The 20261-nt window shown below is 45.0% G+C and overlaps 1 protein-coding gene across 2 annotated transcripts in view; it reads left to right on the top strand.

The window, feature by feature from the left end:
* Positions 1-20261, top strand: part of olfm2a (olfactomedin 2a) — a 124205-nt gene that overhangs the window by 71872 nt on the left and 32072 nt on the right. For both annotated transcript variants that reach the window (XM_064986281.1, XM_064986280.1), the window contains exon 2: positions 12877-13026. In XM_064986281.1, coding sequence (XP_064842353.1) covers positions 12877-13026 — 150 coding nt within the window. The remainder of the gene's footprint in view (positions 1-12876; positions 13027-20261) is intronic.

Below are 20261 nucleotides of genomic sequence, written 5' to 3'. Positions count from 1 at the left end.
GGAAAGAGCTTGATCCTAAGGTTTTGTACACTCAGTGTAAATATATATACAGTGTTCTAGTGAAAAGTTTGGACACACCTACTCATTCAAGGCTTTTTTTGATTTTTTAAACTATTTTCTACATTGTAGAATCATAGTGAAGACATCAAAACTATGAAGTAACACATGGAATCATGTAGTAACCAAAAAAGTGTTAAACGAATCAGATATGCTTCAACGTAGCCACCCTTTGCTTTGATGACACCTTTGCACATTCTCTTGTCGTGGAAATTCTTCCCTTACATTCTCAACCAGCTTCATGAGGTTGGCACCTGGAATGCATTTCAATTAACAGGTGTGCCTTGTTAAATTGTGGAATTTCTTTCCTTCTTAATACGCTTGAGCCAATCAGTTGTGTTGTCACAAGGTAGGGGTGCTATACAGACAACAGCCCTATTTGGTAAAAGACCAAGTCCATATTATGGCAAGAACAGTTCAAATAAGCATAGAGAAACGCCATCCATCATTACTTTTATTTATTTCATTGTTTTATTTATTTAAATCAGTTAAGAACAAATTCTTATTTACAATGATGGTCTACCAAAAGGGCTCCTGCGGGGACAGGGGCTGGGATTTAAAAAAAATATATATATACAAGATAAATATAGGACAACAGACATATCATGACAAGAGAGACAACACAACACTACATAAAGAGAGACCGAAGACAGCAACACATGACAACACAACATGGTAGCAACACAATATAACAACAACATGGTAGCAACACAACATGGTAGCAGCACAAAACATGGTACAAACATTATTTGGCACAGACAACGGCCCAAAGGGTAAGAAGGTAGAGACAACAATATATCACACAAAGCAGCTGTCAGGATTTGGCCAGGGTTGTTCCAGTTGTTTGTCAGTAGATGTCCCCATTGTGCTTTTTGTCCCTGTGTTTTTCCCTTGATCCCCATTATTGTTTGCACCTGTGTCTCGTTTCCCCTGATTGTATTTAAACCCTTTGTTTCCCTCAGTTCTGTGCTCTGTGTTTGTATGTTAGCACCCTGCCCTAGTGTTCTGTGTGCTTTTGTCGATTCCGGGTAACGTTCTTGTGGTATTCTTTTTTTGTTTTTGTTTAGTTTTGGTGAGTTTCTTTTTAGGTCTTTTTGTGTTTTACCTTCCACCTTTTGGATTTGCCATTTTTTATTTTTAGGATTTTTTCTTTATTAAATACACCGTCTTAAGTACTGCTGTGTCTGCCTCATCTTCTGGGTTCTGCTGTCTATTCGTGGCTCAGTTGGTTAAGTGACTGTTTCTCACTCCGGAGACCCAGGTTCGAAACCGAGTCCTGACAGCAGCCACACCTGTCAGTAAGAGTGTCCATGATTGAGTCTTTGAATGAAGAGACAGCTAAAACTGTCCAGTTTGAGTGTTTATTGCAGCTTGTTCCAGTCGCTAGCTGCAGTGAACTGAAAAGAGGAGTGACCCAGGGATGTGGGCTTTCGGGACCTTTAACAGAGTATGACTGGCAGAACGGGTGTTGTATGTGGAGGATGAGGGGTGTAGTAGATATCTCAAATAGGGGGGATTGAGGCCTGAGAGGGTTTTATTAATAAGCATCAACCAGTGGGTCTTGAGACGGGTATACAGAGAGGACCAGTTTACAGAGTAGTATAGAGTGCAGTGATGTGTCCTATAAGGAGCATTGGTGGCAAATCTGATGGCCGAATGGTAAAGAACATCTAGCCGCTCGAGAGCGCCCTTACCTGTCGATCTATAAATGATCTATACATTATGTCTCCCAATAATCTAGTATAGGTAGGATGATCTTCTCAATCAGGGTTAGTTTGGCAGCCTGGGTGAAAGAGGAGCGATTACGATAGAGGAAACCAAGTCTAGATTTAACTTTAGCCTGCAGCTTTGATATGAGCTGAGAGAAGGACAGTGCACCGTCTAGCCTTACTCCCAAGTACTTGTATAAGGTGATTACCTCAAGCTCTAATCCCTCAGAGGTAGTAATCACACCTGTGGGGAGAGGTGCATTCTTCTTACCAAACCACATTACGTTTGTTTTGGAGGTGTTCAGAACAAGGTTTAGGGTAGAGAAAGCTTGTTGGACACTAAGAAAGCTTTGTTGTAGAGCATTTAACACAACATCCAGGGAGGGGCCAGCTAAGTATAAGACTGTATCATCTTCATATAAATTGATGAGAGAGCTTTCTACTGCCTGAGCTATGTTGTTGATGTAAATTGAGAAGAGCTTGGGGCCTAGGATCGAGCCTTGGGGTACTCCCTTGGTGACAGGCAGTGACTGAGATTGTCTGGCTTTATACACTGCACTCTTTGAGAGAGGTAATTAACAAACCAGGCCAAAGACCCCTCAGAGACTTCAATACTCCTTAGCCGGCCTACAAGAATAGAATGGTCTACTGTATCAAAAGCTTTGGCCAAGTCAATAAACATAGCAGCACCACATTGCATACCCAAGAGAATACTATAGAGATCAAGAAAGCCAGTCAGTTGATTATCGACAAGTTTTTCCAACACTTTTGATAAACAGGGTAAAATAGAAATATGCCTATAACAGTTAGGATCAGCTTGATCTCCTCCTTTCAATAAAGGAAGAACCGTGGCTATCATCCAAGCAATGGGAACCTTCCCAGAAAGGAGAGATCGGCGTGGCGATGATAGGGGCACCAACCTTAAAGAAGAAAGGCTCTAAGCCATTTGAACCAGATGTTTTTTCAGAGTCAAGTTTAAGGAGCTCATTTAGCACCTTGGAGTCAGTGACTTCCTGCAGGGAGAATCTTTGTAGCTGGGCTGGGGAAAAATAGGGAGAAGCATTGGGGATAGTCGCATTAGAAGGGGTGGGAGATGAGGAAATGTTGGACGGGCAAGGAGGCATATCTGAGTCAAATAGGAATCCTGACTTAATGAAGTGGTGATTAAAGAGCTCAGCCATCTGCGTCTTGTCAGCAATCACATCATCAACATTAAGGGACATGGGCAGCTGTGAGGAGGAGAGTTTATTCTCCAGGTCTTTAACCATTTTCCAGAACTTCTTGGGGTTAGACCCACAGAGAGGGAATTGCTCTTTAAAGTAACCAACTTTGGCCTTCCGGATAGCCTGAGTGCACTTATTTCTCATATGCCTGAACGAGAGCCAGTCAGCCTGAGTATGCGTTGTGCCGAGCCTTGCGCCAAATGCAATACTTGAGGTGGAGTAACTCTGCAAAATCACGGTTGAACCAGGTGCTCTTTTTCATTCTCATTTTCTTTATGGGGGGCTTGTTTGTTAACAATACCACTGAAAATATCAAAAAAGAAGGTCCAAGAGTCTTCGGCAGAGGGGATCAAGCTGAGTCTATACCATTTTATAGAGGCCAGTTCATGAAGGAAAGCTTGCTCATTCAAGTTTTTTAGCAAGCATCTATGACAAATCAGAACAGGTCATTTCACTGAGCAGCCATTACGAACACAGGCTGTAAAACAGCCCTCACACGTACTCAACTGTCATTTTCATTAAATAATACCCGCAAAACACAAGTCTCAGCATCAACAGTGAAGAGGCGACTCCAGGATGCTGGCCTTCTAGGTAGATTTGGAAAAAAAGCCATATCTCAAACTTGGCAATAAAAATAAAAGATTAAGATGGGCAAAAGAACACAGACACTGAACAGAGGAACTCTGCCTAGAACGCCAGCATCCCGGAGTCGCCTCTTCACTGTTGACGATAAGACTGGTGTTTTGCGGGTACTATTTATTGAAGCTGCCAGTTGAGGACTTGTGAGGCGTCTATTTCTCAAACTAGACACTCTAATGTACTTGTCCTCTTGCTCAGTTGTGCACTGGGGCTGCCCACACCTCTTTCTATTCTGGTTAGAGCCAGTTTGCGCTGTTCTGTGAAGAGAGCATTGTTTTTATTCATTGTATTCTCTTCCTGTCCTTACTTTACCAATGGTTGCGGGTGTTCATTTCATAAGGAGTTAGTTCACTAACACAGGATGTAAAGTTGGCCCATGTTCCTCACTAGGAATTTTGTATGGGTGTGCCAGGGCCTGGTGCCAGGCTGGTCAGGGTAAGAAAGGGCAGGGCAAGTTACACTCCGACACCATTTTATAGACAGGAGCAAAGCCACGTGCCTTAATAGCACTTCAGGCCCTTCCACTGAGAAGAGCAGTATGTGACAAGAGCAAGAGCAAGAGCAAGAGCAAGAGCAAGAGCAAGAGCAAGAGCAAGAGCAAGAGCAAGAGCAAGAACAAGAGCAAGATCGGCACAAGAGGCACATACTGTACGTATAGAGAGTAGAAGCAATAGGGACCTTTTAAAGAGGGACCGGGGGGAGGAGGGAGAGAAGAGAGTGATGAGTTTATGAGTCATATTATTGACCAGTAGCCATGCTGTGCTGATTGTGGTAATCAGTTTTACTCTGGACTGCATGGGGAGATTAGGGGCCCTGCTGCTGCTGTGTTGCTGTGATTGTATGATTCTTCATTGAGTTATATTTAAGGCCAGCAGCTGGCCTGCATGCATTCAGAGGTTGTGGGACTACTGCTCATTTGATTGAGTGTGTGTGTGTGTGTGTGTGTGTGTGTGTGTGTGTGTGTGTGTGTGTGTGTGTGTGTGTGTGTGTGTGTGTGTGTGTGTGTGTGTGTGTGTGTGTGTGTGTGTGTGTGTGTGTGTGTGTGTGTGTGTGTGTGTGTGTGTGTGTGTGTGTGTGTGTGTGTGTGTGTGTGTGTGTGTGTGTGCGTGCGTGCGTGTACACACACTAGCTCATCATGGCAGGCCGGTAATGAGGGAGAGGTTCAGGTGATCTTTTAACCCAGCAAATAGAGACAGATGTTTCCTGCCTGGCTGTGGGCATCGCTGGGCAGGCAGCGGCTAAAGACGGAAACACCAAGCAGACTACATCACGTTGCAGAGAGACACACTCACTGCTCACTTTCCCTCAAATACTGTACTCCAGGCTTGGAGACCCCTATTCTCTCTTTCATCTGTCCTTCAACTCACTCTCTGACTCGCTGTGTCTCTTCTTCATCTTCCTCTCTCAGACCCCTTCTTATCCCCTCTTGCCCTTCTCTCAGACCCAATCTCTCTCTTCTTCCCCCCTCTCTCGCTCTCTCTGCTTATGAAAGTTGTAATAGACTTCCGTCACGCTCATAAAGTGGGGAGCTGTAGATTTATAATCTAATTTATCCCAGCTTTACAGCGCTCCGCTCTGCTCTGCTCCGCTCCAGGGTTGGCCTAATGAAACACTGGAGGAAGTCAATCCTGCAGGCTTGAGCCCGCAGTGTAGCCCAGCCGCGAACACCTAATTGGTTAATCCCTACGGTAGTTAGTTAGTTGGGGCTCTACTTGTAATGAGGCTGGCTGTGAGCTGATGGGTGAGGCGGTGGATAGCTGTTGAGATAGAGTAGATGTTTGAGGAGGTAGAGATGCCAGTGGCCGGGTGGTGGTACTGCAGGAGATTGGGTCACTGCGACATTGTGATATCACCCACAGGTGTGTTGAGCTCTCAATTCCTCAGTCTTTATGGTCATTGGTCAGTTTGTGATCAAAGATTGATCATTGGTTACTTATTTGGCCATTGATTACCTATCTCCCGATTCGTCATTCACCTGACCAATGATCACTTGTCTGAGCATTTATCACTCATCTGTTTATCCACTCAGCTCCTAGCGTTCAATCTCAATCTAAACTCAGCTAACTGTTTCTCTTTAGGACAATGTTTAGAGGTTAGAAAGAAACACAACCACCCATAGTTCAATGATGAGTGAGCTCAGTGATGGCCACATAGAATTCAGCCTTCTTCCCTCATCTCATCTCACCTCTCCTCACCTCTCCTCTCCTCACCTCTCCTCACCTCTCCTCTCCTCATCTCAACTCTCCTCATCTCAACTCCCCTCATCTCACCTCACCTCTCCTCACCTCTCCTCTCCTCATCTCAACTCTCCTCATCTCAACTCCCCTCATCTCACCTCACCTCTCCTCACCTCTCCTCTCCTCACCTCTCCTCTCCTCTCCTCTCCTCTCCTCACCTCTCCTCTCCTCATCTCAACTCTCCTCATCTCAACTCCCCTCATCTCAACTCCCCTCATCTCACCTCACCTCTCCTCTCCTCATCTCAACTCTCCTCATCTCAACTCTCCTCATCTCAACTCCCCTCATCTCACCTCACCTCTCCTCTCCTCATCTCAACTCTCCTCATCTCAGCTCTCCTCATCTCACCTCTCCTCATCTCACCTCTCCTCATCTCACCAGTTCTCTCCTCACCTCACCTCTCCTCATTTCACCTCTCCTCATCTCTCATTTCCTCATCTCTCCACTCCTCTTCCCCGCCTCCAGCAGGTATGGTACTGAATGTGTCACTCACTCTTCTGACTGTGCAGAGATAGAGACAGAGATAGAGACAGAGACAAGCCACCGGCTCAGCAGCTAGAGGAAATTGCTTCCCTCTCACTGAAATTAGACCCTTTTCCTATTTTCTCTGTCAGCCTTTCCTATTTTCTCTGTCAGCCTTTCTTTAACCACATGTCTCTCTCTACTTCCTTCACTCTCTGTCTAAGTATCTCTCTGTCAATCTAGCATGGCAGGATGGCTGGTGGGGAGAAGATGGTGTGCTGTGGTGGTGTGGCAGACCCGGGTTCAAATAGTATTGGTTACCTTTAAAAAACTTAGAGTATTTAATTGAGCCTGTCTGGAGTGCCAGATGGGTGGGATTTGCACTTTGGGATTTCCTCCATTGGTTCCATTATGCCAGACGAGCTTAATCAAGCACCGTTCAAGTATTCAATAGAAAACAAATACTATTTGAACCCAGGTCTGATAGATACGCCCGGGGAGAGAGGAGAGATCCTAGTGATGATTCATGTGGAGGGGGCAGGTCAGACGTCTTAAGAGCAATGTAATTTTCATTTGACAAACTAAAGCCCCATTTGATTTGTAATCCCCCGTTGTTTTTATTACCGTTGTCATCGCCTTAATGGGCTTTCGCATGGCAGCATTGACTGCATGGCAGCATTGACTGTGACATCCCCAAATCTGCCGCTTTACATATTCTATGTCATCTGCAGCTCCTAATGGAGCCATTTCTGGGACACCAGCAGCACCTCTCTCCTCTCCTCAAACACCCGTCTGGATCTGTCTGTGACTGTGTCGACTGTAGCAGAATAGGATTATAGTCAGGACTTGCTTTGCTGCCTCTACAAACCTTGCTGAACATTCAGTATATTCAGAGGTATTTTATCCTAAAGCCTAAGTTAACATACATGTTGTACGACATACACAGTTCTCCATTCAACTCTCTGTCTGTCTCAGTCAGTCAGATACTATTCAAGCTTGGCATTTGAAGCTTATAGCTGTTCCCTTGATGCTCAGGAGATTGCTGTTCAAATGCTAATGAGAGGCTGGGAGCATGCATGCATGGTGTGAGTGTGTACTGTGTGTACAGATGCTAGATGAACCATTGTAAATGTGCCTGTTCTCGTCCCGGGAGAAGGAATTTAATAACAATCATATTTACATAAATGAGTGGGTGTTGTGTAACAAAATGTCAATTCACTTAGATCAGACTCCTACACACCACTACCGCTGCTTATGGGGGCTGATGTTTACATGGATATAGATCTGCAGCTCCTGTGTGTGTGTGTGTGTGTGTGTGTGTGTGTGTGTGTGTGTGTGTGTGTGTGTGTGTGTGTGTGTGTGTGTGTGTGTGTGTGTGTGTGTGTGTGTGTGTGTGTGTGTGTGTGTGTGTGTGTGTGTGTGTGTGTGTGTGTTTATACACGTATATCGACAGTATCTGCGCTCCTGGAGCTGCGAGACAAATTAGCGCAGCAGCACCTCTACCCCCAGTTTCCACCTCCTCTCCTCTGCTCCCCCTGCAGCCACCTACTCCTCTGCCATTATGGGGAGATGAGGGAAATTACTTCCAGAAGTAATAGGTGGATGGTAATGAAATTGGGTCTGATTTTAATAAGCTCTTCATTTAAAAGTCAGTGTTATGAAACATTAATGAACAGGTGATGTCTCTCTCTGCACGAACCTTCTCAGCATCAGTGAATTGGCTGGAGAACACAGTCACCGTATGGGTGAAGATGTGAAGATAAGAGGATATGAGGGCAATGTTGGAGCATGTGTTGTACATGTGTTGCTGCCCCAGATGTTTTGCATATTCCTTTCATGATCATTAGGCTGATTATATACAGCTGGAGCATGTATGGTAGGCTGCATCATGTGCTGTGTGTAATATTACTGCGCATAATGTTTTGCATATTGCTTTGTAGTGTTAATAACTAGTGACGGGGGAAAAAACGGATACAGTTTCATATCGAGATATTTGCTTGTTAGTATTGGCCTACTTTAAATACATTTTTAGTGAGGGAAACATTGCTTTGTAGTGTTAATGCTAGTGATTTGGGGGGAAATGGATACAGTTACATATCGGGATATTAAATTCAGACAATATATTGTATTGTGGCCTTTTGACAATATCGCAATATCATTTTTTCCACTAATTGGCTGTACCTGCACCAAACTCCAGTATTTCTCCATCATCAATTTGTTTACTGCACTTTTATTTCCATGACTGATCACAAGTCGTTTTCTCATGGCTCCCTCTTGTTCCTCTGCCCTAAGACATATGGTGAGCAATATGTTCGGAACATTGAAACACAATAAAATCACAGTATCAAATTGCAATACATACAATCACAATATATATCGTATCAGCGCCTAAGTATCGTGATAATATTGTTTTGTGAGTTCCCGGGCATTTCCCAGCCCTATAATTGATCTGACATTTAGGCAGAGGAATACTGAAAATTAGGAACGGCTCAGTAACATGCAAACCACATTGGCCACATTGCGTGCGCGAGCCTTGCAAAATAAATGTACGCAAACATGTTATTCAGTCATTTCAGCCACACCACTCAGGCCGGGAACGTGCGTAATGTCTGTGTAGCCAAGCGCTAAACTAGATGGTTGGTTCTAATTGAGACACTTAATGTCCAGCCTCTCCATTCTACTCATTGGTGTTCAGGAGTATCCAACCCCACCTGGGTATTTGAATGATGAACGAGGAGATATTAATCATAGATAACTAACAAAAAAACTCCAAGAGCATAATTTGGATCATTTTTGTTGCAATAGCATAAATGAAATGTATTTATTAAACTGTTAGAATGCATTGGCTCAGAACAGGATTGCTAGATGACCAGCTTTTCTAGTGTTAATAGTCGGAGTAAAGAAACGGGATTTTGTAAGACTGAGGGTCAAAATCATGCAAAGATCCTGCAAAGAAAAGGAACAACTGCAATTCAGGTGAAATAACAATCTCCCAGGAGAAATTTGCTAGAAACAGCAAGATATCTAAATGTCCATGAATGTTTCATGTGTGTTTGACACGCCCCCATATCAAATCAAATGTATTTATAAAGCCCTTCATACATCAGTTGATATCTCAAAGTGCTGTACAGAAACATAGCCTAAAACCCCAAACAGCAAGCAATGCAGGTGTAGAAGCATGGTGGCTAGGAAAAACTCCCTAGAAAGGCCAAAACCTAGGAAGAAACCTAGAGAGAAACCAGGCTATGTGGGGTGGCCAGTCCTCTTCTGGCTGTGCCGGGTGGAGATTATAACAGAACATGGCCAAGATGTTCAAATGTTCATAAATGACCAGCATGGTCAAATAATAATAATCACAGGCAGAACAGTTGAAACTGGAGCAGCAGCATGGCCAGGTGGACTGGGGACAGCAAGGAGTCATCACGTCAGGTAGTCCTGAGGCATGGTCCTCCGAGAGAGAGAAGGAAAGAGAGAAAGAGAGAATTAGAGAGAGCATACTTAAATTCACACAGGACACCGGATAGGACAGGAGAAGTACTCCAGATATAACAAACTGACCCTAGCCCCCCGACACATAAACTACTGCAGCATAAATACTGGAGGCTCAGACAGGAGGGGTCAGGAGACACTGTGGCCTCATCCGATGACACCCCCAGACAGGGCCAAACAGGAAGGATATGAATATAGTTGTTTCAATGTTGGTTTTAATATTTTGATATTTTAACCTGTGTGTGATGATCGCGTCTGGCGTAGATGGACAAAATCAACATGCGCATGATGGAAGATGCACTCTAGTGGCCGGTGTAGTTAGTATGTGGACACCCCTTCAAATTAGTGGATTCGGCTATTTCAGCCACACTCGTTGCTGACAGGTGTATGAAATCAAGCACACCGCCATGCAATCTCCATATTCAAACATTGGCAGGGGAATGGCCTTACTGAAGAGCTCAGTGACTTTCAACGTGGCACCTTTATAGGATGCCACCTTTCCAACAAGTCAGTTCGTCAAGATTCTGCTCTGCTAGCGCTGCCCCGGTCAAGTGCTGCTATTGGGAAGTTGAAACGTCTAGGAGCAACAACGGCTCAGCTGCGAAGTGGCAGGCCACACAAGCTCACAGAACGGGACCGCCGAGTGCTGAAGCTGGTAAAAATCGTCTGTCCTCAGTTTCAACACTCACTCCTGAGTTCCAAACTGCCCCTGGAAGCAACATCAGCACAATAACTGTTCATTCGGGAGCTTCATGAAATTTCCATGGCCAAGTAGCCGCACACAAGCCCAAGATCACCATGTGCAATACCAAGCGTCGGCTGGAGTGGTTTAAAAATTGCCACCATTGTAGTCTGGAGCAGTGTAAAAACACGTTCTCTGGAGTGATGAATCACACTTCACCATCTGGCAGTCCGACAGACGAATCTGGGTTTGGCAAATGCCAGGAGAACGCTACCTGCCCTAATACATAGTGCCAACTGTAAAGTTTGGTGGATGAGGTTTAATGGTCTGTGGCTGTTTCATGGTTTGGCCTAGGCCCCTAAGTTCCAGTGAATGGAAATGATAATCTAGACGATTCTGTGCTTCCAACTTTGTGGCAACATTTTGGGAAGGCTCTTTCCTGTTTCAGCATGACAATTCCGCTGTGCTCAAAGCGAGCACCATACAGAAATTATTTGTTAAGATCAGTGTGGAAGAACTTGACTTCCCTTGCACAGAGCCCTGACCTCAACCCCATCAAACACCTTTGGGAGGAACTGAAACAGCGACTGAGAACCAGGCCAAATTGCCCAACATCCGTGCTCGACCTCACTACTGATTTTGTGGCTGAATGGAAGCAAGTTCCCGCAGCAATGTTACAACATCTAGTGGAAAGCCTTCCCAGAAGAGTGGAGGATGTTATTGTGGCAAACGGGGGACCTACTCCATATGAATGGAACGAGATGTTCAGCGAGCAGGTGTCCACATACTTTTGTTCATGTAGTGTAAGTAGTGTGTTTTTCTAGTGTAAGTAGTGTGTTTGAAGATAAAACAGGATCATGCATAAATAAGAGAATCAGATTAATGGTTCTGAGATTGAGGAGCCAGTTAAGACCTGCCACGCTCTGTCATGCCCCAGAACCCTCTCTTCTCCTCTCTGTGTCTCAGACTGATCAGACACACACATACTCCACCCTAATTCTCATTTAGGCAGCCGACAGAGAGAAGGGAAGGGAAAGGGGAGAGGGAGGGGGAGAGAGACGGCGAGAGGGAAGGGGAGAGAGAGACGGAGGGAGCGAGAGAGACGGAGAGAAAGAGAGAGAGATTAGCCTCATACTAGAGAATAGAGAGATTGAGCTGCAGGAAACTGTGCAACTTGACGATGTAAAGGTGGAATGATAAAGAGCACAGAGAGGAATATTGCTCACAGTAACTGGCTAGACAGGCCACTGTGACATGAAGATATGACTGCCTATTTGAATAACATTGACACCCAAAGCACCTTGAAAAATGAATGTGTAACAATACTTATCAGAAGTCATGTTGCTTGTTGCTGTTTGCCATCATGTTTCTGTCATCATTTAGAGTTAATGTACTGTATCTTGTTTAATGTTTACCACGTGCATTAGTGGTGAGCTTTGACAGCATGCATTAAAATTCACAGAGAAAGAGAGAAAGAGAGAGAGAGAGAGAGAAAGAGAGAGAGAACATTGGCTCCCAGGGTGGCTGCTACTTTATACTCCAAACACATAGTCCTCTTGTCTGTCCCCAAGACATTCTAATCTGATCGTCTTTCTCTCTGCTTTCGATGGGCTTGTGTCCTTAATTGCATTGCTCTTCTCTCTCTCATTACAATTGACTTTGTATTCTGTGTGAGGGGTTTGTGTCCATATGTGTGTGTGTTATACTAAAACCATGTTTGCGTGTGTGTACGTGTCTTTTACAAATGTGTGTGTGTGTGTTTCTGTATAGTATGTCAATATGGGTGTGTGTTTCTGTACAGTATGTCAATGTGTGTGTGTGTGTGTGTGTGTGTGTGTGTGTGTGTGTGTGTGTGTGTGTGTGTGTGTGTGTGTGTGTGTGTGTGTGTGTGTGTGTGTGTGTACACTACTTCTCCTGATTGGATTATTAAGAGAGACATCCATCCTCTCAGCCCCTCAATGGTGCTCTGGTAAAGAGCAGCACTATCGATCCCAATACAGTTCCATTCCCTCTCTGTGTCCAAACTTATTAGATCCTCTCCTCTTATACAGCCCTTTGATCCTTACCTCCCTTTCTCTACTTTGTAAGCCCCGCTCTCCCCCCCCCCCCCATGATCTTGTTCTCTCTCTACATCCTCTCCTCTCTTTCTCCTTCTTACCTTTCTTTACGGCATCTGTCTCTATTCCATTCTCCCTCCCGACCCCTCCCTCTCTCCTCCTCCCTCTCTCCCCGACTCCATCTCCTCTTTCTATGTCGCTTTTATCCGACCCCCTCTCTCTACCCCTCCCTCTCTCTACCCCTCCGTCTCTCCCCCTCTCTCTCTCCCCTGCTCTCTCTCTATCACTGTCTCACCCCTCTCTCTCTGTGTCTCCGTGCAGGCTCTCTATCCTAGCCCAGAGGAGGGCTGGCAGATCTACAGTTCAGCTCAGGATGCAGATGGGAAGTGTATCTGTACAGTGGTGGCCCCGGCCCAGAACATGTGTAACCGAGACCCACGCAGTCGGCAGCTCCGCCAGCTCATGGAGAAGGTAACAGCCGTCAACAACTCACACATTTTGCTACCCACGTCTGGTACAATCACACACGCACGCACACACACGTGGCAGGCATAGAAACGAATCCACACCCTGACTACTTCTGTTGTAAACCAATTAGACTCTTAGAGATGAACAGTCACATTATGACAGTCACTATGACAGTCCCACTATGACATTCACACTCACTCTATCCCGCTGAGGTTTGATCAGTCATGCATGCAAACAGTGTGTGTCATAATACTTAGTTTGTTAGTCAAAACGATGGCAGTAGCATGAGAGAGAAAAAGGTACCCATGAAGATTGGATTCATTGAGCCTTCGCCTTGTAGTGTTGTTCCAATTGGATCCATTAGGCTGAAAAACAAAGTCAAGAAAAAGCAGTGAAGAAAAAGAATATGAACCAGATGAGTAAATGGAGCAGCCAGCCGACTGCTGCAGCTGCACTCGAACTGTTCACACACAATGTCAGTTTAACTAAACAAACACACCATCTCTCCACACTCATACACTCTCTACACCATCTCTCTACACTCATACACTCACTACACCATCTCTCCACACTCATACACTCTCTACACCATCTCTCTACACTCATACACTCACCACCATCTCTCCACACTCATACACTCACTACACCATCTCTCCACACACATACACTCACTACACCATCTCTCCACACACATACACTCACTACACCATCTCTCCACACTCATACACTCTCTACACCATCTCTCCACACTCATACACTCTCTACACCATCTCTCCACACTCATACACTCTCTACACCATCTCTCCACACACATACACTCACTACACCATCTCTCCACACTCATACACTCACTACACTATCTCTCCACACACATACACTCACTACACCATCTCTCCACACTCATACACTCTCTACACCATTTCTCCACACTCATACACTCTCTACACCATCTCTCCACACTCATACACTCTCTACACCATCTCTCCACACACATACACTCACTACACCATCTCTCCACACACATACAATCACTACACCATCTCTCCACACTCATACACTCACTACATCATCTCTCCACACTCATACACTCTCTACACCATCTCTCTACACTCATACACTCACTACATCATCTCTCCACACTCATACACTCTCTACACCATCTCTCCACACTCATACACTCTCTACACCATCTCTCCACACACATACACTCACTACATCATCTCTCCACACTCATACACTCTCTACACCATCTCTCCACACTCATACACTCTCTACACCATCTCTCCACACACATACACTCACTACATCATCTCTCCACACTCATACACTCTCTACACCATCTCTCCACACACATACACTCACTACACCATCTCTCCACACTCATACACTCACTACATCATCTCTCCACACTCATACACTCTCTACACCATCTCTCCACACTCATACACTCTCTACACCATCTCTCTACACTCTCTACACCATCTCTCCACACTCATACACTCTCTACACCATCTCTCTACACTCTCTACACCATCTCTCTATTCTCTCTACACTCTCTACACCATCTCTCTACACTCTCTATACTCTCTACACCATCTCTCTACACTCTCTACACTCTCTGCACCATCTCTCTACACGCTCTACACTCTCTACACCATCTCTCTGCACCATCTATCTACACTCTCTACACTCTCTGCACCATCTCTCTACACTCTCTATACTCTCTACACCATCTCTCTACACCATCTCTCTACACGCTCTACACTCTCTACACCATCTCTCTGCACCATCTATCTACACTCTCTTCACCAGGGGTGTCAAACTCAAATACCCAGTGGGCCAAAATGTAAAACCTGAACAAAGTCACGGGCCAACATTGAACAAATTAACCTTTTAATATGGACCCAAACAAGTTTTGCTTTAACATTGAATATGGAACAAGCATCGCTTATTACCGTACAATATATAATTTAATAGTGGAGACATGCAAAATCGAATTTCAAATGAAAAAACACCTCAATGGCATTCATTTATAAAATAAATAAAATTTAAATAAAAATTGTATGCCTCTTTTCTATTTGCAGCCTTCTGATTTAAATACCAAAATAAACTTTTTCCACTGGCTAATAATTTTACAAATAAAATGATAATAAATCAATCAACCATTCAAGCCCATGCCTTGTAGCAAGAAAAAGTGCATAAAGAAAACGTTAATAATTGCACACTGGTCTAATCTGATGTGCCCAAGCCAGATACCTGGCATCTCTTCTTGGATGCTAGTTCATCAATGTCTGGGCTCAAGCTCTGAGCTGAAGAAATCCTCAGTATCGAGCGAAGATCAGTCAGACGTCTCCTGTGAGTTGTTTTGGTCATCTTCATCGAGGAGAAAAGTTGCTCGCATAGATAAGTGCTGCCGAACATGGAGAGCATCTGAGCAGCTTGGGTGCGGAGCTGAGGCATTGTGTCAGGGATGAACCGTGGAAACTGTGCGGCGCCCACAGCATCATACTTTGACTTCAGCGTGTCGTTGCACTGGAGTTCAATCAGCTCCATTTGGATGTTGGTTGGTGCATTTTCCACATCAACTGCGAAGGGATTACTAAGCAGTTCAAACTTGCATTTCTGGGCATCGAAGTCGGCAAATCGCCGGCTAAACTCAGCGGCGAGAACACTGAGTTTTTCAGCAAACTGTGCGCATGGGAACACGGCGGTAGAGATCTGCGCTTTTATGGATTGGCAGCAGGGGAAATGGCAAGGGTTTCCTTGCAGCATCTGATTCTCCCACAGGCACAGTTTAGTTTTGAAGGCCCTCACTGCAGCGTACATGTCTGTGATGATGTGCCCCCACCCCTGAAGCTGCAGGTTCAGCGCATCGAGATGGCTCGAGATGTCACAGAGAAAGGCCAGCTCACACAGGAACTTTTGCTCCCGGAGCTCTGCTGTATCCTTCCCAGGAATTGACATATTTCCTCACGCAGCTCGAAACATCTGTTCAGTACTTTTCCTCTGCTTAGCCATCTCACCTCTGTGTGATACGGCACGTCTGCGTATTCCGAACCACACTCCTCCAGAAAAGATTTAAACTGGCGGTGATTTAGACCTTTGGCTCTTATAAAGTTAACTACCTGTGTTACTGTGGTCATAACATGTTCCATCTTTAGGGCTTTGGCACACAGTGCTTCCTGATGTATGATGCAGTGGTAAACAGTTAGCTCACCTGCACAGTTCTCTTCCCGCATCTTCTCCCGAACCATGCCCACCAGTCCACTCTTTTTACCGCACATCGCTGGTGCACCATCTGTCGTTAATCCAACGAGTTTATCCCACGGCAGCTTTATTTCAGTTACACATTTGGAAACCTCCTCAAAGATTTCCTTTCCTGTGGTTGTGCCATGCATTGATTTGAATCATAATAGCTCCTCCGTAACACAGAGATTTGAGTCCACTCCACGGATGAAGACTGACAGCTGAACAGTATCAGATGCGTCGCAGCTCTCATCCACAGCGAGGGAGAACGCAACAAAATCTTTTCCCTTTTCCATCAGCTGGTCATACAGATTGGTGGCAAGATCACATGTGCGATCAGCTACTGTGTTCCTGCTCAGGCTCACATTTGAAAATGCTTGTTTTTTCTCTGGGCATACGAGGTCACAAACCTTCATCATGCACTTTTTCATGAACTCTCCCTCATTAAAGGGCCGGGCTGATTTTGCGATCTCTGCTGCCACTATATAACTAGCCTTTACAGCAGCCTCGCTTTGTGATGTGGCTTTTTTAAACATAATCTGTTGTGAAACCAAGCTTCTTTTCATCTCCTCTACTTTCTGGCTCCGTTGAGTCATGTCCAGGTCCTTGTATTTGTCATGGTGTTTCGTTTCATAGTGTCGTCTAATGTTGTACTCCTTACTTACAGCCACGTTGACTCCACAAACAAGACAAACAAGTTTGTCTTTTACATATGTAAACAGATATTCTGCCTCCCACTTGTCCAGAAAGCTCCTGTTTTCTGCCTTTCTTTTCGCCATTTTTGGAAAGGGTTAGCTCGCTGACAGTTGTAGCGTCTATGTTGCTATGACTACTGTCACAGAGGAGAGAGCGTTTCTGGGTCCTGTCCTGATTGGCGTGCGAAAACAGCAGAGCATTATGGGATTCGTAGTATTAGTGGTGAATGCGCTGTATAATACCGGCGGGCCAGCTGTAGTAGTAATTTGGTATTGTCTCGTGGGCCAAATATAATTACCCCGCGGGCCAAATTTGGCCCACGGGCCAGAGTTTGAAACCCATGCTCTACACTCTCTACACCATCTCTCCACACCGAAACACTCTCTACACCATCTCTCTGCACTCTCTACGCCATCTCTCTACACTCATAAACTCTCTACACCATCTCTCTACACTCTCTACAATCTCTATGCCATTTTCTACACTCATACACTCTCTACACCATCTCTCTACACTCTAAAACACTCTCTTCGCCATCTCTCTACACTCTCTGCACCATCTCTCTACACTCTCTCCGCCATCTCTCTACACTCATACACTTTCTACACCATCTCTCAACACTCTCTACACCATCTCTCCACACTCATCACTCTCTACACCATCTCTCTACACTCTATACACTCTCTACATCTACTCTCTACACTCATACACTCTCTACACCATTTCTCTACACTCATATACTCTCTACACCATCTCTCTACATTCCATACACTCTCTACATCATCTCTCCACACTCATACACTCTTTGCACCATCTCTCTACACTCTCTACACCATCTCTCTACACTCTCTACACCATCTCTCTACACTCTCTACACTCTCTACACATCTCTCTACACTCTCTACACTCTCTACACCATCTCTCCACACTCATACACTCTCTACACCATCTCTCCACACTCATCACTCTCTACACCATCTCTCTACACTCTATACACTCTCTACATCTACTCTCTACACTCATACACTCTCTACACCATCTCTCTACACTCTCTACACCATCTCTCCACACTCATACACTCTCTACACCATCTCTCTACACCATCTCTCTATTCTCTCTACACCATCTCTCTACACTCTCTATACTCTCTACACCATCTCTCTACACTCTCTACACTCTCTGCACCATCTCTCTACACGCTCTACACTCTCTGCACCATCTCTCTGCACCATCTATCTACACTCTCTACACTCTCTACGCCATCTCTCCACACCGAAACACTCTCTACACCATCTCTCTACACTCTCTACACTCTCTACGCCATCTCTCTACACTCTCTGCACCATCTCTCTACACTCTCTCCGCCATCTCTACACTCATACACTTTCTACACCATCTCTCAACACTCTCTACACCATCTTTCTACAGTCTCGACACTCTCTCCACCATCTTCCCACACTCATACACTCTCTACAGCATCTCTCTACACTCCGACACTCTCTACACTCATACACTCTCTACACCATCTCTCCACACTCATACACTCTCTACACCATCTCTCTACACTCTATACAGTCTCTACAGCATCTCTCTACACTCAAACACTCTCTACACCATCTCTCCACACTCATACACTCTCTACACCATCTCTCCACACTCATACACTCTCTACACCATCTCTCCAAACTCATACACTCTCTACACACCATCTCTCCACACTCATCACTCTACACCATCTCTCTACACTCTATACACTCTCTACATCTACTCTCTACACTCATACACTCTTTGCACTATCTCTCTACACTCTCTACACCATCTCTCTACACTCTCTACACCATCTCTCTACACTCTCTACACTCTCTACACCATCTCTCTACACTCTCTACACTCTCTACACCATCTCTCTACATTCTCTACACCATCTCTCTACACTCTCTACACCATCTCTCTACACTCATACACTCTCTACACGATCTCTCTACAGTCTCTACACTCTCTACACCATCTCTCTACACTCATACACTCTCTACAGCATCTCTATACACTCATACACTCTCTACACTCATACACTCTACACCATCTCTCTACACTCTGTACACTCTCTACACCATCTCTCCACACTCATACACTCTCTACACCATCTCTCTACACTCATACACTCTCTACACCATCTCTCTACACTCTCTACATTCTCTACACCATCTCTCCAAACTCATACACTCTCTACAGCATCTCTCTACACTCATACACTCTCTACACCATCTCTCCACACTCTCTACACCATCTCTCCACACCCAAACACTCTCTACACCATCTCTCTACACTCTCTGCACCATCTCTCTACACTCTCTACACCATCTCTCTGCACCATCTCTCTACACTCTCTACACCATCTCTCCACACCCAAACACTCTCTACACCATCTCTCTACACTCTCTACGCCATCTCTCTACACTCATACACTCTCTACACCATCTCTCTACACTCTCTACAATCTCTACGCCATCTCTCTACACTCGTACACTCTCTACACCATCTCTCTACACTCTCTACACTCTCGACACCATCTCTCTACACTCTCTACACTCTCTACACCATCTCTCTACACTCTCTACACCATCTCTCTACACTCTCTACACCATCTCTCTACACTCATACACTCTCTACACGATCTCTCTACAGTCTCTACACTCTCTACACCATCTCTCTACACTCATACACTCTCTACAGTGTCTCTATACACTCATACACTCTCTACACCATCTCTCTACACTCATACACTCTACACCACCTCTCTACACTCTCTACACTCTCTACACCATCTCTCTACACTCTCTACATTCTCTACACCATCTCTCCACACTCATACACTCTCTACAGCATCTCTCTACACTCATACACTCTCTACACCATCTCTCCACACTCTCTACACCATCTCTCCACACCCAAACACTCTCTACACCATCTCTCTACACTCTCTGCACCATCTCTCTACACTCTCTACACCATCTCTCTGCACCATCTCTCTACACTCTCTACACCATCTCTCCACACCCAAACACTCTCTACACCATCTCTCTACACTCTCTACGCCATCTCTCTACACTCATACACTCTCTACACCATCTCTCTACACTCTCTACACCATCTCTCTACAGTCTCGACACTCTCTCCACCATCTCCCAACACTCATACACTCTCTACAGCATCTCTCTACACTCCTACACTCTCTACACCATCTCTCTACACTCTCTACACCATCTCTCTATTCTCTCTAAACTCACTACACCATC

This window comes from Oncorhynchus masou, chromosome 14, assembly GCF_036934945.1.
Source record: "Oncorhynchus masou masou isolate Uvic2021 chromosome 14, UVic_Omas_1.1, whole genome shotgun sequence".
Lineage (NCBI taxonomy): Eukaryota > Metazoa > Chordata > Actinopteri > Salmoniformes > Salmonidae > Oncorhynchus > Oncorhynchus masou.
Note: the sequence above shows the minus strand (reverse complement) of the source record. Positions and strands in the feature narration are given on the sequence as shown.